The following is a 22,611-nucleotide window of genomic DNA, read 5'->3' as shown; positions in this document are numbered from 1 at the left end:
GGTATTGGGGATTAATTTTTAAAATTGCTTTTAAACCGTGTTTAGTAGGACCAAGAAGCTAGCTAGCTGTGGAAAATCGTCCAACACTCGTAAAAACAAAACTTGACATTTTCATAATAGAAGGGCCCCTTTGTTACCAAGGAATTAAATTTCGAATTTCGATGGAAATTTCAAAGATTTTTAAATTTGGACAAAAATTAGACGGAAACGACAGAAATTACTATCAAAATATGAAAATTTTTAATGAAACTTTACTATATGTTTATTTAACATATTATCTACTAAATTGATAAAAAAATATTGAGGAAATCAAATTATATAGTAGGTTTCATGTGATATAAGATGAATATAATGCGCGCTGGAGTAAATACTGTTAAATAAAATTAGTATAATGAATAAACAAAATTAGTATATTCTTTATACTATATAATTTAATTATACACTAAAATATAAACCTTAATACTCTATATATTCTATATACCCTAATACTCTTTATACTCTATAATCTATACATTAAACCCTATATACTCTATATTCTTTAGGATATTAGGTTTTAGGCTCTTTAGGATACTTTTAATTATTTTTTTATATTGAAATATATTAAAGTTTCAGGTTTAAAATAACTAAATGAAATCTCAAATTTTTTTTTTCTTTCCAATTGCCCGAAGGCCCCAAACCCCCCCTCCTTTTTTTTTTTCCTTACTTTTTTTCCTCGTTCCTCTCTCTTTAGTCTTTTTTTTTTTTTTTTAATATTTCCTTCCTTTTTTCCCGTGCCTCTTACCTAGCCAAGCTTTGTCTTCACTAAGTGTAACAACCCAAATTTTGGCTTATGGTAATTTTGTTACTTAAATTTTTCAAATTTGTTTTAAGGTTTGTTTAAAGGAATTAGAAATTTCTTTAAATTTATTTTAACTAACTTCGACCTTTGGTTGTGGTTCTAGAGCTTAGTTGTGTGGAAATGAATTTTAGAAAATGAAAATTCAAAAATTTGACGATTATTTTTTTTTTCAGTATTAAATTATAAGAGCAGGATTTTTCATAATTTTTTTGAAAGGAATTTGACAATTTTCAGGTTATAGGAAATTAGTACTCATCAATATGAGTCCGTAGAATTTTTCGGTGAATTATTTGGAATCTCGAGCTATTTTTTGTGAATTTCTGAAGTTAGAAAAAATAGAAAATATGAGAATTTTGATAATTTCGATATATTTCGCTGAAATTTCAAAAATTTCGGCGAAATCTTCTCGAAAAATTATTAAACATGTGTTTCGATTTCGGAACCCTAAAAAAATGAAATTTTCAAAATTTAATACCTTGTTTATTACCAACTCCAATTTTAATATTAATTGAAAATTCCAAAAAGAGAAGAACCATTAAGTTTAAAAAAAAAAAAAAAAGCAAACAACCTGCGCTCACATCTAGTCCAATGATAAAAGAACAAGTACGTGGTGAGCATATATATATATATATATTTAGATGTATAACCTATATACTGTTGTGTGGTGTAACTAATTTACGAATTGTAATATTATGATGAACGACGATTTTATATATGTAAGATATAATATTAATAACATCAACATAGATTATAACACATGAATTAGTTACACTATTATTTCAGTTATACAAAATAATTATTCAAATGATTGTATATATTTATGTTTTATCTTAATGCCTTGTACCTTATATAAAAGTGAATCGTTAGAGTTTATATTATTCTAAAAAGTAAAAATGGCAAATTAAGAAGGAGATAAATTTGGTGAGACATCCAGATCAAAATTTTCTAGTCCAAATCTTCATGAGGGCAAATTAAGAACATGCACAGGTATAGGATGAGCATGGTATAAGTTATAAATTTAGATGTTCTCACCCAAACCTTCATGAGTGCAATAAATAAATAAAAAAAGTCAAATTTTACTTGTTATACAAGTAATTACATATTTTGAGTTTTATCTAATGCTTTTATGCTCAATCAAAAAAAGTGGATCATACATAGAAAGTTTTCCTCGTTCAAAAAAATAAAGCAAAGAAACATGACGTACAAAGAAAATTGGGTTCAATGTCCTAGAACATGGCGACCAGAACAGGACTCCCAATCCCAACTTTGCGATCTAAACGAATTTACTGTTGATGAAACTTTGTATTTAGGCAGTTTCAGTCCTATGAATCAATTTACAAATCCATAACCTTTTCTTGGATGTCCCACAAAGAGTACTGGAAATTAGTTTCATATGAAGATAAATATTATATTGGTAGTTGGAAACTTGGAAAAGTGTTTCAAAGTTTGATTAGGACTCCTTAATAATGGTTTTCTGACCCTCCATATATAATTCCAATTAATTCTTGTATATATATTTTAATTGGAAATTAGCATATGCACCTTTCTAAGAACAATACTTGAGTCACCCCTTAGGGGTACCTCAAGGTCACCTCACTCCCCTCAAATCATGATTTCGGCAATGTCAGTGCATAATCGGAACCGTTCACTTTTTAGATAACATATTAAAGATCATCTCTGCAAAAAATCAAATCAATCGGAAATCGTTTGATTATATAACTGTTGTCAATTAAATAGAAAAAATAGATGGTTTTCAATTAAAGAGTGATTTTTTTTATTTAATTGACAACAGTTATATAACCAAACGATTTTCGATTGATTTGATTTTTTGCAGAGATGATCTTTAATATGTTATCTAAAAATTGAACGGTTTCGATTACGCGCTGATATTACCGAAATCATAGTTTGGGGAGATGGAGTAACCCAAGTATTGTTCCCTTTCTAATACAAACAATTGCTAATTATATATGTGCTTACGTCTTGATCATGGAGCTTTTAAAAAAGAAATGTTAATTAGATGTGGTTGTTTTTTTTTTTTTTGGCCACTAGATGTGGTTGTTTGAAACTAAAGAAATTAACATGGTCTTGGCTAAAAAAAAAAAAAAAAAAGAAATTAACATGGTCATGCAAAAACCTAGCAAAGAGATAGACCTGGCAAAAACACACACAACCAGATAACACGACACGACACCAAATTTATGGGTTTGAGTTAGATGTTATAGGATCGGGTTGATATCAGTGTTACCCGTTAGTGAGCCGTTAAGATAACGGGTCGGTTCGAGTCAATTCGCAGTTACCCGTTTCACTCATTAAAGAAAGAGCATTTTAATAATTATATTAAGACCATATCCTATACCCTACCACATGTAATAACATTCACACACCCACACCTTAACTTAATAAAAAAACTGACCTTTATTTCACTTCCAAAACCAAAACTACGCTTCCACCTCTCTAGTTCTCTCTCGGGTTCCCCTCTCCATCAATCGTCTATCTTGGTCTATTCTCTCCATCGTGTCTCTCCTTTGCATCGCCACTCTCGGTCTCTCCTCTCCATTGTGTCTCTCAGTCTCTTAGTCTCTCCTCTCCATTGATCGTCTATCTCTTCTTCTTTTGTTTAGTGGAATCTTATTAAAATAATTATATTTTTGCTTAAAAAATATATTAGGTTTTTTTCGAGTGAAACGGGTCGGGTCAGTTATACCTGATAATTTTCGGGTCGTGTTCAGTTTGAGGTTTTTACCACCCGAACGTTATCGGAGTGTGTCAAGTTTGACCCGAACATGTAAAACACGACCCGTTTGCCAAGTCTACAAAGAGCCAAAGAGTAGTAATGTAACTACATGTGTAAGGATTTCATTATTTTTATTCTAAATGGACAATATTGAAAAGATGTATATTGAGCAAGTACATTGGGCCTCTTGGCCTCTACATGCAAGACGAAAAATCTATGAAAAAAGCTAGGTCTTGATCTTTTGCAGCAAAAGCAGTTGCCAAATGAGAATTTAGAGTTAAGATCATACACTCTACATTGCATTTTCTGCCCAAATGGGTCTATTTAGTTACGCATGAGATGCAGAGTTTATCATGTGAAAATTATACAAATGAAATAATAAATACATAATTTGATGCACTAGCAAGTGGTAGACAGAGTTTTATATGTACAAAGGCCGCATCATGGGTTTGCGAATTTAATATGCTTAAAAAAAAAAAAAAATTAGAACCCCTCATCTTAATTGGGTGGAATAATCCCTCCTACGGCCTTAGCTTGGTTCCAAAGGCTAAGAACAAAACCCAGGCCCATCTTAATATTTTTGGGTTAAATAAGTATTGTTAGTATTTTTTGGATAAGTACCTAGCTTTAAAAGGAAGTTCTGTACGAATTATATGCAAGAAACCTTTGGGGTATTTTATTAACCCAAAACCTTTGGGGTATTTAATAATTAATATTTTTTGTACCTTTTAAAAAATTGTACCAAGTGAAAAAAAAAAAGTGTTTTATATAGAAGAACTTTCTTGTGGCCCACTATTTTTTTTTTGTTATATTGTAGAGAATCAAATTAACCTAACTTAATTCTAACTCATACCCCCACCAAGTCTCATCACTTGAGCTAACCTATAGATTAAGACGGACTGTTTTCAAGGAAGTAATCAGTGATGGAAACGGGAAGTGAAGGTCCAGGTCTTCCAGGAAGCCAACAATTAAAGAAAAGAAAAGAAAAATAACTCCACCAAGAATCTTTGACAAATAAAGAATCTTTTTCTCCTATATTTTTATTTGTTCTTAATCGCTGGCGCCAAATTCAATATTGGATTCACTTGAAGGAAATTTATTAGGTTAGTTAATTAGGTTTTGACATCCTAACGTATGGGGAGCATAATTTACGTTTACATTTAGAGGTTAAAATTGCAAATTTTTTACCCATTTTCATTGAAAAAGAGTCAAATTATTAGAGGTACATATAAACGTACCATCTTGATTATGTGAATGTCATCTTGAAAAAGAGTCGAATTTTTACACCGCCATTCTAGCCCCCTATATAATAATAATTAATGTATGTGAAGCAGAGCACCTTCGAAGGAAAAGCTTGCATTCGGCTTGGTCAACCACTCAACCCACGTTCATGTGGACTCATATTATATATAAACCCAGTAAAAGATGCATATATACATGTAATATGACCTCATTTCTCACAACATCAAAGACTTATAAATGCAGAGGAATTAAGTTAATTAATTCAAGGCATCATACATGGAAGACCCTCGCAGAGGGAAGCAAGCAAAGGATTAGGAGATGAAGGGGGCAGGTGGGAGTGAAGAGGTGAGGTACAGCCTTAGCTTTGGCTTGGGACTTTTGACACAGCTGAGGAGGCTGCAAGGCTTATGATAGGGCTGCTTTTAACATGAGGGGTCATCTTGCCATTCTCAACTTTCCCATGAGTACTATTCTCGAGTCATGGGGTCTCAGGCCTCCTCATTCTCCTACATTCTCATCATCATCATCACCATCATCATCATCATCATCATCATCATCATTCTCTTCTTCTTCGAATTCATATTCTGCTGCTGGTGGGGGTCTTCGAATTCATCTGGTGGACAAGGGAGGCAAGTGTTTGAGTTTGAGTATTTGGATGACAAGGTGTTGGAGGACCTTCTTGATTCACAAGAGGACAGAAATAAATAAATGAAAGTGCAAATGTGTGCAAGTGAGTTCTGTAACACTTTTTTTTTTTTTTTTTTGTTCTTAGATGTTTGAATTTCCCAGATGTTTAGTGAGTTGAGCCAGTTTCCGTTATTTGTTTATAATATTTCTGCATTTTAGTGTCGCTAAACATAACATGATCGTTGTTAATAACAATTTAGTTTAGTGGATGACACACAATTTTCTTTTGTTCTTTATCATAAGAAGTTCTAAATTCAAATCTCATATATAACAATTGATTAATAAAAAAAGAGAAAAAAAAAATAATAACATAACATAACATGCCGATTATCAGTCATGTATGATATATAAATGTATATGGGAAAAAGTGTAGTAGGTCAGAAAATCCGATATCAAAGACCGGCCAATAGAGATTATGTGCTCAAATGTGTAGTGGATTAGAAAGTCCCATATCAATACTAGTAGGAATTGTAGAAGAGTCCTACATAAAATAGCTGTTTTATTTCATGTCATAGACTCATAATGCTTGTGTTAGTTCCCCCAGTAATAACTATAATATGTCATAAATTAGACAAACAAAGTTTAAGGTTTACGGTTTATTTGTTTAACAGTCTTTTTGAAGGGCGAGTTTTGGGAGTGCAAATAGCACTTCCCTAATTCTAAATCCAAAAGGTTGTATGTTGGTAGATACATCTAGATTATATTTTTGTCTCCTTAAAACTTAAACATTTTAAAATAAATAATTGGGCCGGTCGGCCCCGTACAACCTATTATGGGTCGAATTAGACTTGAGATTTTAGATAATTAGTTCGGTCCGATTTGGTCTGATTATTAAATGAGCCGCCCAAGCACATCACAAATCACAAATAGTATTTTAAATAGACTGAGCTAGGCTGGGCCAACCCATTATACACCACTATAGGTGTGTGACAAAGGTTTGAGGCTAAACCATATTTATATACCCTTCACAAATGTATGGAAGAAATTGGGTGCTATGAGAAAATCAATTAGTTAATGAACAAGTCCAACAATAGGAAGAAGCTAAAATTCTTCTAAATTGTGTATATAGAGATCTCCTGTATTGGGCGTCTACATTTTGAAAAAAACATGGATATAGCTTGTTGAGCGATCTAGCAATTAATATAATTTAGTGATTCAAATCATTTATTTTTTAAAATAAAAAAATAGGTGTAAGTCCAATTTTAGACTGTCATTAGCATAAGCACGTGCATTTGGTGTCAAGATAATGCACTTAGAGGCGGCGATATGTTCCTTATTAATTTTTTCTCAATCTAATGGATGATTTATTAACTAATTTAATTGAATTAAGTTGATATGGTTCGGCAATCGACTGCAACAATTTTTCATATATTTTATTGTCTAATCAAATCAAGCTCGACTAGATTTGTCATTCTCTTACAACTTACAAGCAATATTAATTAGGACCCAATAATGACTATCTTGGATGAGAATCAACACAAAAACAAGAGAAAACAGTCCCAGTCAATCACCAAAATGTAGATGCATTGAGCCTGGCCACAATAACCAATGCTTTTGCTTCATCCATGATCTATGTAGGACAACAGAAAAGCCAAGTTTAAGGTGAACGAATGGCACCTTAATTTCTTAGGCATATATATGTTTATAATGTGAACTGATAAAAGGGTTAATAGGTAAATGAGTGAGCAAGCTAGTTTGCAACGAGAGTGAGATTCAAGGGGACCCGTATGGCCTAACAACTCATTAGTAATTTGAGCACCAATATTTGACTTCGTTAAGGTTCTAGATTAATTTACTTTCCAAATATATATTCTGCAATCAATAACTTTGCCACCTAGCTTTTACACGTACAACGTACTATCCTTACTTAAATAAACTTTGTATAGATTCATGTACTAGCTACTTAATTATTTTCTGATTCATGTACCAATTACATATTCTGTACACTTGTAAGGAAATGGCCAAACCCTTTATCTAGCATTTCATGATGATATCTAATTTTTCTCTAGTTTATTAATTTCTTCTAAATAGTAAATATTCCTACCAGACAGTTTGATATACATCTTATAGTACTTATTGTACGTTTGACTGTAAATGATGATTAACCTAATTTTGTTCTTCAATATAACAAAAAAATTAGATTGTTACTTTGAGGGACTTATACATAACCTTGAAAAATCACTTAATAAAAAAAAATTATATCCTTTTATTTCCCATTGTTGGATATAGCACTACTAAATTTTATCTAATACCAATATTAATATATCATTCATAATTTAACCAACTAATTCAAACACATGGTGAAAACTTAATAGACCCAACTTATAAGTAGTGGGTTACTTAACTTATATATACAGATTATTGTGTCACATTTTCTAGCAATGGGCCGGCCATTACTTGGTTTGAAATTTCCTCTAGACTCCTATACGGATGATATTTGAACTATGATTATCGAGCCATACAACTAGAAAGGTATATATTTGCACTTCCTGTAAAAGTGTTAGAATGCAAGAGGCATTATTCAAGCAACAAAACTTGGAGAGTCAACATCCACATGATCATATCAAGTGTAGCAATCTTCCAAATTCCAATCTATCAAAAGATCACTATAATTAATGCACTTCAAACTACAGGACTGAGGAAGCATCTATGATTGATGTGATTCATCAATCATATATTCTCGATATTTGTTATCCAATTTGTCACACCATTGATATATATATATACATACACGGTTATATATCCGTATATATATATATATATAGGTCCATTTCATTGATGCATATTTCATCTTAAAAATAATGAGATATGCCTTAGAAGATATAGGGAGGTGATATTCTCACTCCATTTTTCTATACCTACACTCCTCAAATTAATTTTAATATTATTATATCTTTTTATTTCTTTAATTTCCAAAACTATCCTTTATCCTTTTAATTTTCTATGCCCATTTTAGCTCCACCTACATGTTTCAGTTTTCTACCTCATGTTATCACTCAGTTCGGAAGAATATTTCTCTTGCTTTGTTGTTTGGTCTTTGAATCAATTAAAGAAAAATCTTTTATTGATGATGAAGAAGATGAAGAAGAAACCCTTTCATCTTGGGATTAATACCATTTTGCTCTCCAGACTATTACACTTGTATCAGTTTGCTCCCTAGACTTCTAATTTGAAAAATTAAGGATTGATCCTGACTTTTCAATTTTGCCAATTGAGGTTCTCCCGACAATTTATACATTTTTCATCTAAATCTTTGAGGGCAAAATGATCTCTTCCATTTAGATATTACCATTTTTTCCTCATGCATCATTTTTCCCTCCTTCATTTCTTGCTAAATTTTAGTTGATCATCCCGACATTTTGGATGAAAAATGTGTAAATTGACGAAATAACCTCAATTGGCAAAATTGAAAAAGTCAGGGTCCTTAATTTTCTAAATTAGAAGTCTGGGAGCAAACTGATATAAGTGTAATAGTCTAGAAAGCAAAATGACATTAATCCCTTATGTGCTATCTATTGAGATTAAAATTGCAATAATAACAATTTTAGAAGAAACCTTTCTCTTCCAGTCCCATGATCATAAAACCATGTGCCAAAGATCGATGTTGTATTTGTAGTATAAGAACATGAAGGACTCTTTGTTCTTAATTCTTTTGGTGCAAAAACAAAGGGTCTCTCACAACTACTAGATCCATTTCATCAACTCGTTAAAAACTTCAAATAAAAGTTTTTTTTTTTTTTTGGATTTTAAATGATATTGTGGGCCTTAAAAACATGGGTTCTATGTGAGAATGAAGCTCTCCCTAACCTTGATATTTTGTTTCATCTTTTCCATCATCATCCATGGTTAATCACTAATAAGGAGAACTACTATTAATTAATCCATGAGGTGCAGACAAATGATGACTATGTTAGAAAGAGATTGACAACATAAAATAACATAGAAAATGAAACTAATTAAAGAATCAATATTAAGGGTAGTTTTGGAATTTCAAGTAATAAAAAGAAATAAAAATATTAAAGTAAATAAGAGAAGTGCAAGTGTAGAAAAGTAGAGTGCCAATATCACCTCCCTATATATATATATATATACACATGTCTTTTCCATTGAAGGATTCCTCAAATAATTTTATTTAAGGGATTTCTCATAGGGCTCACTCAATATAGTATTTCAATGATACGAATCGTCTATTTTTGAAGTTTATATTCAAAGATCATCTTTTCAAAAAATTAGACAAATAAAAAACTATTAAGCTATCAAATTTTGATAAAATAAATAGACAAACATAATATTTTTGATAAATACTTGAAATGGTGGCAGTTTAATCAACGGTTAAATGATTTCAAATTAACCTAATTTTTTGCAAAGATGATTCTTTAAAAGAGATCAAAAAAATTGGCGATTCTGATCATCAAAATATAATGTGGTGTGAAACCCACTACACTTAGACATAGCACCCCGCAAGTCATTAAAGGAAAGCCAAATGCCAAACTTCTTTTGTTCTGGAGAGTGGATGTGTCTTCTTCTAAATATACAAATTAATTAATTTATGCATCATTAAGGTCATTTTCTAAAGTTTTTATTTTTGGGTTTTTAGTTAAAGATGAATAAAGGTGGGAAGAGATCATAATTGTGAGGGTGATAAAAGACGAAATACATAGATCGAGTATAGAACATTTTATAAAATACAAATTACAAACAATTTTTAATATAGTTTTATGTCTTCTCAGAGATTTTCATATGGAGAGGAATTATCTAGGTTTACGATCCTCCTTTCACAAAGATTATTTCGGCTTCCAATTTCAGTTTCAATTTTGTAATTGAATAACTTTACCTTTATGCGAAGGTTTGTCAGTTTGATATCCTTTATGGAGTTATTTTTTTGGTTTCACTATGATATTTATAAATACAATAAAGAATAAAATATTTGAAAACAGATTTCCAATAAATACCAAATGCCCATTTAATTCTCATGCACTTCACTTTTTGTTTTTGTTTTTTTGTTATTTAAAAAAAAGAATGTATGCAAACTTTAGTCACTAAAGAATTAATGCTCGAACTACAGAAATTGTTGATGTCACAGTACCAATTCATGTTAGAGGGAAATTTGTAGTAACAAGGGGGCGCAGTCTTGGTCCTGAAGATTTGTATTGTATAAGACTAGGTTGGTGCAAAGGAGAGGGGAGGGTGGGGCATGTGATGGTAGCAAGTTAAATGTGAAAATCTATGAATGGACCATATACTATGAATCTGTAGGCATCATTGCTGGCCTAACTGTTAGTCAAAATAGTAGTGATGAATTTGGCTTTTTTCTTCTTTGGAATCACCCTAATTAATTTGGGTTTTCATTTAATTTTATAGTTTATACAACCTTTTATGGTGGACTGGGAAGTGGTGATCATCAGCAAGGAGTATCAGAGGACCACCACTATTAGCAACTAGCAAAGCAACTCTCACATCTCCTCACACGTGACAAAATAAATGCAGGTAATTAATAAGTTCTTTTTTTTTTTTGGTTTTCCTTTCAAATTTTCCTCATATATGTGTTTTTCTAATTTCTTATAAAAATTAAGAAGAAAGAAAGTTGATGTTGGAATGGAAATAACCTGGCAGTTTCCTAGTAATTCTTTTTCTTATCCTTTTACTTTTCTATATCCGTTCACTTTTTCCAATTTATTTTTTATTAATATGATTAGGTTAGATTTATTATTATTTTTATATTGGTGGCTGGGGTGGAGACAATTCTATTACTAGGGTTGGTGCTTGTATTCACTTAAAAACACCGTAAATGAATTAAAAATTAAGATGATATATGGCTTGGTACTATGGCTAATTAATTGAAAATAAGTAAATAAATAAGCAAGCAACCCCTACGGGGAAGTGTTCTTAAGTACTTGACTGATGACTTAATTGGCACTAATGCAAGCAGCTATGCTTTTCATCAAAAAAAAAAAAAAAAATTGGCACTAATTGCATGCACTTTGCACCCTTGTCCCCCTCGCAAGAAAATAAGAAATGGCAAGAAAAGTCCTTCAAGAAAGGTTAAAAAGCATCAAACAATTTGGACTAAAGTTTGCCAGCACATAATAATTTATATAGTTTGGCATTGGGGATTTTAAGGTTATGATAAATTTTTTTACCATGTTTCTTGATAGAGACATTAAAAAAAAATTATCCCAAAAAGGGCATCTTCCTAGAAGCTCCATCCATACCCATGAAACATTTCAAAGATGCCTTATGGTTGCTCTTTTACAGCAAGAGTTGTCTCTTTCATGCACTAGTATCCATTATTTCTGGAGGACTTTCAAATTTGAACAAAGTATATGTATGGTATCCTAGTTTTGATGACTTTGAAACATAGAGTAGTGAGAGAGAGAGAGAGAGAGAGAGAGAGAGAGAGAGAGAGAGAGAGAGAGAGAGAGAGAGAGAGAGGCTTCAAGGGGGCCTGTATCTAGACCTTTCAAACATCAATTTATAATGGTGTGACCCATTGTTTTGTACAATTAGGATAACAATTTAGAATTTTTTTTTTTTGGATTATATATATCACAATCAACAAGCAGTTCCCAAAGAAAAATTAATTAACCCAAGTTGCAGGTTGATGCAAACGGTCATTCTCATTCGGGTATAACAGCAAAATATGATTTATTTCGCTAATCATTTCACATGAATCCCGATGTTATACAATGGAGAGACGTAAAGAAGATGCAATGGAATCAAAAGATAGTCCTAGCACGATCAACCCCTATTTCATTAAGGTTTTTTTTTTTTTTTGATAAAATGTAAAATCTCTTTTAATCTCGTCACTCCTTTATATTTTAAAAAATTATTATAAAAAATGATCATGTTTTTGGAAGTTATGAATTTGTGATTTGCTCATTACATGCATAAAAATATTTTCAATTTTAAATCGTATGGATGAATCTTTAGTTGAAGAGTAAACTTTTAGTACATTTTAGTCTCTTATCACATATAAATAATGTGATCAAACTATGAAACCCTTGACTTTTCCGTAGACTCTTCTAAAATTAATGTGACTAATTGTTTAGCATAGAAAGCATTTCTTGCTTCCCAAACAAGTTTGGACTTCAAGCAAGGATGCATAAACAACCCAACGGTGTCCCTTAGCCCTTAGCCTTTGGTTGTAAAAAATCAAAAAAATTAAAAAACAACACCCACTCAATGAAAAATGAATTGACATCTCCCAACGGCCATTCAACTACCAATCTGAATTAATTATTCTGTTCAATAGACCCTATGAGAGAGGGAATCAATGACACGTGGACACGACAACAAAAATGAGATCATAGACTGACCTCCCTTCAAATTGGTCTCTTGACCTGGCCGCCATGCTTCAATTGACCCATGTGCCAAAATTCATTCAACTTGTATTGGCTGACGGGTCCCACAATAATACCACAAACAAATAAAATATAGCCACCTCATCTATATTAATACTATTATCCACCTGGCTGCTTTAACCATTTTCACCCTCACAATTTAACATTTTAACCCCTCTCCCTTAGTCATTTTAACCTTGGACCGAATGGGCCCCTATTGGGTCCGTATTGGACCTATTGGTATTGGTCCTATTGGGTATATAAAGGGAGAGAGGCTCCAAATCTTAGCTTAAACCAAGATGGGCAACCACACCTACACCAACACAAACACAATCACATTCCAAGCAGAAAACAGAAACACCTCCCATTTTCAAATGAATCACTCCATCTTTCACTCCCCGAATTCCGATTTGTCGCCGGAATCCTCCTTCGGATCGTCGGAACCATTTTCTTGGGAGGGTCTTAAATTTGGCAACAATTCTCTTCCCTTCAATGAAAATGACTCGGAAGAAATGCTTCTGTTTGGGCTAATATCCACGGCCACCCAAGAAACAGAGTCAGTTTCTGCTGCAAACCCAATTAAGGAAGAGGAGGTGAGTTCGACATCCGAGGAAGAAAACCCGAAGAAGGAGAAGTCATACAGAGGAGTAAGGAGGAGGCCGTGGGGGAAATTTGCTGCAGAAATAAGGGACTCAACTAGACATGGCATAAGGGTGTGGCTAGGCACATTTGACAGTGCTGAGGCTGCAGCTCTGGCCTATGATCAAGCTGCTTTTTCCATGCGAGGTTCGGCTGCTATTCTCAATTTCCCAGTTGAGAGAGTCCGCGAATCACTCAAAGATATGAACTATGCAACTTCAGATTTAGATGGCTGCTCGTCCCCTGTCGTAGCTCTCAAAAGAAAGCATTCCATGCGAAGAAAAATGGGGAACAAGAAAGGAAAGGTGGACAGAGATGTGAGGATAGAGAATGTGGTGGTCTTCGAAGATTTAGGAGCAGATTACTTGGAAGAACTGTTAAATTCATCTGAGGTTACTAGTACCCCTGCCAATACTCCTTGAAATCTTCTCTTCTTTTATTTATTTTTTCTTAATATCTTGATCAAAATCCCTGTGTAATTCTATGAATTACCATAATTTTGAAACCTTTAATCTGTCCCATCTCGATCTTGTTTGTTCTGTAAAGTTGCAAAGAGATAAGGAGTAACGTGTGTATTCAAGTGTGTGTTATGTGGGGGCTCAATTAATTGAACCTTGAAGGTGACTCTGTTCTTTTGATTAGTCTTTGAGATTATAGTGACTACTGAAGCTGAGTCATGCACAAAATGACGTTGCCTCATGCGCACACATTGGTAGCCAAGGAATAAACTCAAAATCTTGTATATTCCATTATATGCAAGTCGTACCCTTATATTATGCAACAACTTTTACAACCGACACTTTCACAATGGATTTATATATTTCATAGTTTGAGTAATTTTTGTATATATCTGGTGCATTGTGTCGGACTCTCACGTATAAGGTTAGAAACATGCCTTTTATTTATATTATTGTATGTGATGACAAAGTGTGTCAGACGTCTATGAACAGTTTTTCTTAGACAAACTAGCCAAATACGGAGATGAATCATTCAAAAAGTTTTATTAAATGCCCTATACGTGTCTTACAAATAGAGCTTTCAAAGTTAATTAATGAACAAATAATTTCTTTGTTTGATGAGAAGGGTATTAATATTATCCTCCAATGAGGGGGCCGGGCTGCCAAAATATCAAGGGTATATAATATGTATATACCACTGTCAAGAGTTGCAACTTGCTCAGTTGCTTGATTGCTACTCAATCGCACCCGAATTCTTTTCTATCATTAAGCATTTTGTCCTTTAACATTAAAGTACTCATCGATAAGTACAGCCACCTGTGATACCTAGTTAAGTAACAGGCCAAAAAAAGTAAAAAAAAAGTCCAATTAAGTAAGCTCGATCGACATGTATGCAAATCAATATCAACTATCACTGCAATAAATATGTATAAGGGCCTCTATTTTTTGTCCTCATAGATGAGAGAGTGTCTATTGACAAATAAGGTGGTTACTAATATTTATTGTTAGTGATTACTATGTTTATGATGGAGATAATAGTTGCCTTAAAATCTACTAATTTGTAAAATAGTTGATTTTTTGGTAGTTCCATAAACATAGTAACCAAATTAGAAAATTAGTAAGATAATTTTATTTTTTCCCCACCCATAATCCAAACTAAATTTATAATAGTGGTTATGAACAAGACCTCTTTTCTTTGAAACTAAAGTTGAAAAAGTGACAATTGACATTTTGGGTTTAGGGATGAATTTATAAAATATTTCATTAAAATTATATTTCTATGAACTTATTTAATTGTTTGTTTTAAAAAGAAATGTTTTATAATTAAATTGGTTTAAGGTTTTAATTTGACAAAATTAATTGTTTAGATTTTAAATGATTTTTTGGTCTAGTTGGATAGGGTTTGGGACTACGAGAGCGTAGACACAAAGAAGACGTGAAACAGAGCTATGACCATCAAGTTTCGGGTATTTTAAGCTAGTTAAAGGGCAATTTTGTAAAATGAACAGTCCGGATCGTTGGAAACACGATCGAGATGTGAGTTTCTAAATATAAGTCTATTATTAATTACTTTATAATGTTATATACCTATCATTGTTTATGTATATATAATTATATATCAATTTATATAAAGTTATAAACTAGTTAGTAGTTTTTTTTTTTCCATTCAACTAGTTATTAGTTATATAGAGTTATAACTTATAAGCTTAAATTGTTAATACCTTAATCATAATGTTTTTTTTTTCCCAAACCCCAATCTAAACCCTATTATTTATGTTAATATCTTAACACCTATCATTATTTATGTATGTATAATTAATATAAACTGGTTTTTTTTCCCCAAACCGGCCCCAATTTGCCCACCCAAACCCCAACCAAACCCCAATCAAAACCCCATTAAACAAAACAGTAAAATGTGAGAACCTGTATTTTTACAATATTTTATTTTGAGGTTATTCCAAAATATTGGGGAATTTATTTGAAAAATAAAAAGGTTTTGGATTAATTTTAATTTTTGTTTTAAATTAAGTTTGACCCAAAATTGACTTTTTGTTATATTGGGCTTTTCGTTTCGAACTTGGACTCGTTGGATAAGTCTCGAACTCGCGAGTTCGTAGACTCGAACCGTACATTCATCGGAGTTACGGATTAAGAGTTATGGGTGTTTGAAGTGAATGGCAGTTTTGTAATTTTGTGACTTAGGGTTTAATGAGTATAAAAGCTTCATTTTCAGACCTTTTCCCTCATTTTTCTCTCCCAGCCGTCACTCTCACTCTCTCTTTCTCTCTGTTCTCTCTCCCTATCTTCTCTCATCTGCAGCCGGCGTCGGCGTGTCTAGCGAAGGATGCCGGCGAGGCCACTACCCAAAGAAACGCCACCTCCCCTTTTGTCTTCCCCAGTGACCCGTTAGCCCAGAAAAACCCCAGAAAAGAAAACCCAACCCCAAATCTGATCCTTGCACTCGCCAGCGATCTCAATTTTTCGGCGGAATTAGATGGTCGGACCATTTGGGTCCTCTCTCTCTTGCCAAGGCGAGCATGGTGGTTTGTTCGGATTGTTCATCGGACCACCCCAACTGGCCAATCGAAGCTAGAGAAGTCGCGGCTGCTCTGGCTGCTTTTCTAGCGAATCCAATAGTCAATTTGAGTCGACTCAAGTATAGAAATCGATCCTCTCAACTTGCTCTTGCTGTTTGTTGGCTCCGATTTGATCAATTATTGAATTGATTTTGAATTTGGGTTTATTTGTGTTCTAGCCTTCTAGTTAATTTCTGGATTTTGGGTTATTTTCTAGACTTCTAGTTAAATTGGGTTCAAAACTCTTGTATAATTAGTTTATTTTCTGGATTTTTTAGGTTCTTGGGTTCAATTAGTTTCTCCTTTATTGCTGCAGATTTATGGTAATGATCAAAATGTATGTTTTCACTTCTATTAATTATAACTTCGATTATGGCATGTTTATAACTCCAAAATATGGTTTTGCTTATGTTCAACTTTGACCAAACAAAATTCATTTTTAACTTTTGTTCATTTCCCTTGTGAATTTATACTTTGTGGTTTTGCTTGGTTGTGATGTAGGACAAGAAGACCAAGAAGAAGACTTGAGGACCGAACCTCAAGGGAGATGACCGGACCTCCAGAAGCTGAGAAGAAGATTGAGGACCGGACCTCATGGGAGAGGACTGGACCTCCAGTAGCTGAGAAGAAGATTGAGGACCGAAACTCCAGAAGCTGAGAAGAAGATTGAGGACCAGACCTCATGGTAGAGGACCGGACCTCCAGAAGCTGAGAAGAAGATTGAGGACCGGACCTCATGGGAGAGGTCCGAACCTCCAGTAGTTTGAAAGTGTGAAACCTCCATCTTCATTTGCACTTTTCTTCTCTCTTCCTTTCCATCCTTCACTTTTTTAATCAACAACCCCATCCTCTTCATTTCTTTTTTGTTCTTTATCTCACAAACCCCACATGTTTAGTATTGTTTTGTTTATTTGAATTGTTGTCTTGTATTCTTCCTGTAAAAGATGTTTGGTTGTATTTGTTAGAATTAATGAATATTGAAGAAAATTGGTTCCAACTTCTGAGTACGTTTTTACTCTTCTTCTTTGTGATTCAAAGAAGGTCTGTCCCTAGCACAATAGCTAGCCCCCTTCCAGCTTTTGCTGCATGGAATGAGTTTTAATGTAAGATTCAATCCCACTGCAGGATATGTTTGGTGGGGAAATGAATTTTGAATTATAATTAGTTAGTCACCAAAATTTATGGAGACATTGTTTATTGCTTATGTTTTAACATCAATACAGCAACCTTACATCTAATGGTGAAGGGAAAAAACCAACTAACTGCAGCATTAGTGAGCAGCTGCCTTGTCAGACTGTCATGGCAGGTTTTGGCAGAAGCTTCCACCATTCTTACATGTGGGTGGCCTTAGCTCCCTTACTACCCTAACACCAACCTCCAACATGCTCTATGGTGACTGTAAGGTGGCAATGGGCAATACAAACTAACAACAGTGGCAGTTGCATCTATTCCTACAAAAAAAAAAATTTGGTTGCTTTTGCTAGATAATGTTGTAGTGATATACGGATTCATATTCTTTATTTGTTCTAAACTTTTAATTATAGTTGCATATTATAAATTTAAGGGTGTGAGTAAAAGAAGAATAAATTCATAATGTTTTTGACACGTGTAATTACATCTATGTATTTATATGATTGAAACAAAATAAAAATAAGTATGTAAGAGAATTCAAATATCAAACTATAGAAGATATACAATATATAAACAAGTCAAATTGATTAGTAAAATAGGAGTGAGTAGTTGACAAGTTGAAGTTGTGTGGAGGAGGGGGAAAGAAAAGAGGTAAGCAGGGACCCAAATCATATGAACCACTTTTGAACACTGTTTTGGTCCAATTTCAAAGGCAAAGAAGCTTCTCTGGGCAATTTAGTCTTGGTATTTTTGATGGTCCAATATCTGCTACTTACGACTTATCTAATTCATCCTCATATTATTATAAAAAAAAAAAACATTATCAGATTTTCTCTTCAGTTAATATATTATCTTCACGTGGGGTCTTTGCTTCTTTTTTATTTTTTTGGCTACTTGGGGTCTTTAATTGCTTCTTTAAACTTTAAAGTATGATAAAATTGTGATCCTCCTAGCTTCCTCTGCTGCTTCTTATTTTTCTAATGATGTGAGAGGGCATGTTTGCATCTAAAGACTGTATGTACCCAAGTTGACCAGTTCTCTAATGATAATATTAATTATGTGATGATAATATTATAAAAATTATTGAGCGAAATACAACAATGGTCCTCGAACTTTAACCTAAGTATCATTTTGGTTCACAAATTTATTTTTTATTTATAGTATGCAAACTTTTACTCGTGTATTACTTAAGTTCATTTTGTCAATTACATCGATTTTTTTTTTGTCAATTCTAATCACGTGTCAGGTACGTGACTCCCTTTTTGAGGGGTAAAAATGACAACCTACCTCTTTCTTCCTCCAACATGATATACGTGACTAAAAATGACAAAAAAAAAAATTGATGAAATTGACATAATGAATTTAAGTGATACATAAGTGAAAGTTCGTAAACTATAAATTGCATAAAATAAGTTTGTGAATCAAAATGATTTTGGAGTAAAGTTTAAAGACAATTGCTGAAATTCGTTCTTTCTTTTTATCATTATCCATTGGCAAATGACACCTATTAGCAATATGGTAATTTGCATGAATAAGTTGGTCGTGCAACGTTTTCATAACCAAAAAAATTTGTCACGTGAATCTCAATTGCAGGTTTCCACCCGGTAAACGGGTGAAGTTGAGGGTCAAAGTCCAGGAGTCAAAATCGAACCAAGTCATTCAAAGGGACTTTGTTTCCATTCCGTTCAGTAAACCTAATAAAATATTGTACGTATTCAATGGAAAATTATGATTAAAATTGATAAATGAGGGTTTTGGTATCATATGATTAAATGAACTTGGCCACCTTTCAAGAACAGAGGTAATGAGAATTTGACAAACCCGATAAGATTCTCAATGCTAACTGGACTTTTGTCAAGACCAGGACATCAATGTTTTTTGTAGTGATCATGTATTGCACTGTATGGCTACATGTATTGCACTGATCATGCTAAAGAATTGGAATCAAATTCAAGGGCAACCTTGTGTCTAATGGAGTTAATTGATGCATGTGACCCGTAATATTAAGTGACATGGATATATTCTAATAAATCATTATAGAATGAGAATGACTTATGTATATTCGACTCTCATTCATTGTAAGTAAACATGACTTAAGATTTCTTTTCACACATTTCCTACCAATCAAATAATAACAAAATAGTACTTACAAAAAGTAAGGAAATTTAGAATGTTGATACATTACCTGAGAGAAATTTGGCACTGCTACTGTGGAACAAAAGCGAGGGGGACAGAGGCGACTGGAAGGGAGAGTGAGTTCAATAATTGTGTGTATATACATCCACATGAAGTTTAGGTGATCAATATTAATGGGGATGCCAAATGGTTCAACGCAAATGCCAAATTAAGGAGATCAGTTTGATGAATATCTGGAGGTTATTTTTGGGTCCAAAGTAAATGAATTGGAAGTAGATCCTAGCTAGTTTTCTTGGACCAGTTCACTTTCTGATGCATACAATCGACCAAGATTTACAAGTGTAAACCTAAAAGAACAAGAACTTTGGAATCCATCAAGAAATTGAGAGAAAATTTCAAAAGTTAAGTTGATAAATTATGAATAATAAATCGTTTAGCAATTGTAAAATTGCTTAAGTACGCTTATAATTAAGGCCCACAGGTAATTACAAACTCAAATAAAATATAAACGAAATTAAATAAAATGTCTGAAAGTTTAAAATGCAAATTTGGGGCCCTAAACGACTTTGGAAGGCCGAAAAAACCCATACATCATAGTGAAGCGATGAGTTTGACTCGTTTCGCAATTTTCTTCGAATCGATATGCAAAACCCTCCAACTAGTAGAAATCATTTTCCGGATTTCTTGGATTTGCAATGATCAAGTTGTTGCATAAATTTCTCCACCAACCGTTCTGCATCACTTTCGGTCAGAGCTTTAATAGTGGATGAAAGGGATAGAGAGATTGAGAGGGAGTGAAGACAACTTTAGAGGAGTTGGTGAAGTATTTGTTTCATTTGGGTACAAAATTATAAATGGTTCTCTTACACCAACTTCACATGTAAGAGGTGCCCAATTAGAGACAAAAGGGCAGAGGACCATGACAAATCAAATTAATGTAAATGGAGATTTTTGATACACTCCAGCTTTGATTTGTGTCATATTCCACTTTGTTTGGTGTGTTAGGACAGCCATTCATGTGTTATCCAAGCAGAGCATGTGTACTAATGTATATCCTAAGTATCTAAAATAACTAAAATCTTAATACAGTACTGTTCTACTGCTTGGTTCATATTTATGGTCTCTTCTGATAAAATTGGCACATTAAGTTCATTGAAATTTCTTGATTGAGCAAGTTATGTTTGCCAACCAATTGTCTGTATGTGGTGAAAACACTTGGTGTACAAGGAGACAATAATAGAATATATTGTACCCCAAAAAAAAAAAAACTAGGAATATAAACATCTATTACACAAACCAATAAATAAAAAGGAATCCTTGCATAACAAGGACTCACAATAACATGCCAATCATCAGAAACGTAGAAAAAGGAAAACATAGTACTTAGCCTGCAAACATAGAATCAGCACTTTGACAAGCATCAGATTCTTAGAAAAAAGAAAAACAGAGTACTTGGTCTTCATCAACATCATCATCAGGGTCTCAAAGGGTGCCAAAACTATGGCACTTGGTAGTCTTGAATTCGAAACCAACTGCAGATGTTTGATTCAAAGTAGTCAAAGGAACCTTCAGCTTGCAGTCGACCGTGTGTTGTGGCTTGTAATAGCTTGAATTGATCGAGGTGATTGCTGAACCTGAGTCTTACTTGAAGAGCAAAATGCACATCAATGCTGCAAACCCCAGCAGCAGTCTCCGAGTTAAACTTGGAAATGTCACTTTCCCAAAACTCCATAAACTGCTGCCCTTTAAGAATTGAATGCAAAAGGGTCGTGTTCTTGTGGCCTTGTTTCTGTATTTGGCAATGTGGATGCTACAGTAGTATATGCCGACCCTTTTGTGGGGGTTTCTGATGGTGATGTTTAGGGCAAGGTGGTAGTGGAGAGTGTTGGTGGTGTTGGTGAAAGTGAATTGGGTTAGAGAGGCATCAGTGACACTGAATGTTGGATCTTGAGAAAGGAGGAAGATCAACCAAAATATGAGCAGGGCACAAGGAGAAGAGGAAGCAGTCACGCCTTCTAGACATGGCTGAGAAAAAAAGCAACAAGAAATGGTTTGAGATGGAGACTTGCGTTTGATTTTGACTGTTTGAGGCACCAATTCTACAGAATAGAAATGGTGGGTTGTGGCGAAAACTTCAATGCAAATGCCAAATTAATAAGTGTTTGGTGAAAAATCTGAAGGTCATTTTTGGGTCCCAAGTTTTTTTTTTTTTTTTTTTTTTTTCTGTTTTTTAACCCTTCACAAAATAAGCCAAGCTTTAAGAATAAACCCATCAGAGAATAAAAGACAGGTCTCCCGTCTCCATGATAACTCCATCAAGGTTTCAATCAGAATTTCACATATTCACTGTTGGCCACAATGAGCACATTTTACTATATTCATACAACAAATTCATGCAAAAAAGCATGAGATTCCAATCCCTCATAATTAAACCGTCATCGCACAATCAAATTTGCCTAAAAAGAAATTCATATTTTAGTGACGAATAATTCCCAAACAGCAAAAACATAACTTGGTTGGGAAGGAACTAGCCTAGCTTGGAGTAATTTTGGAATCTGCTTAATTTTCCATGGCAATTTGTTAGAGTCCAGCCGATGGGACAGATTTCATTGAGAAAATTCTCCACTAATTGTAGATAACTTGTCTCACAAGTCACTTACTGGCAGCTATTACATCAACATATTACACCAACAGCTCCCAGAGGAAGGCTTCTTCAGCCTATGCCTGACTGCTCTAATGGAAGTAATCCCTAGTAGTTTTCAACCAGTTGAGTTTTGGTGAGAGCTTTAATGGTGGATCAAAGGGATGAGAGATTTGTGTGTGGGGACAG

The 22,611-nt window shown here is 33.5% G+C and overlaps 1 protein-coding gene and 2 pseudogenes across 1 annotated transcript; 2 read left to right on the top strand and 1 right to left on the bottom strand.

Annotated features, from left to right (window-relative positions):
* Window positions 1-5,090: 5,090 nt before the first annotated feature.
* Window positions 5,091-5,522, top strand: LOC147293864 (ethylene-responsive transcription factor ERF098 pseudogene; annotated as a pseudogene).
* Window positions 5,523-13,123: 7,601 nt separating this feature from the next.
* On the top strand, window positions 13,124-14,055 carry ERF1 (ethylene response factor 1). Its single transcript, XM_086230843.1, has one exon. It carries the CDS (start codon window positions 13,141-13,143, stop codon window positions 13,900-13,902), a length of 762 nt encoding a protein of 253 aa, XP_086086969.1. The 5' UTR covers window positions 13,124-13,140; the 3' UTR covers window positions 13,903-14,055.
* Window positions 14,056-21,263: 7,208 nt separating this feature from the next.
* On the bottom strand, window positions 21,264-22,220 carry LOC147293862 (NDR1/HIN1-like protein 3; annotated as a pseudogene).
* Window positions 22,221-22,611: the final 391 nt, after the last annotated feature.

This window comes from Dryas octopetala, chromosome 2, assembly GCF_963921425.1.
Source record: "Dryas octopetala chromosome 2, drDryOcto1.1, whole genome shotgun sequence".
NCBI classification, from domain to species: Eukaryota; Viridiplantae; Streptophyta; class Magnoliopsida; order Rosales; family Rosaceae; genus Dryas; species Dryas octopetala.
The sequence above is the reverse complement of the archived record's forward strand: the minus strand, read 5'-3'. Positions and strand labels throughout refer to the sequence as shown.

Excerpts from the sequence above, each read along its gene's own strand:
- ERF1 (XM_086230843.1), top strand. The coding sequence starts at position 13,141 with ATGGGCAACCACACCTACACCAACACAAACACAATCACATTCCAAGCA.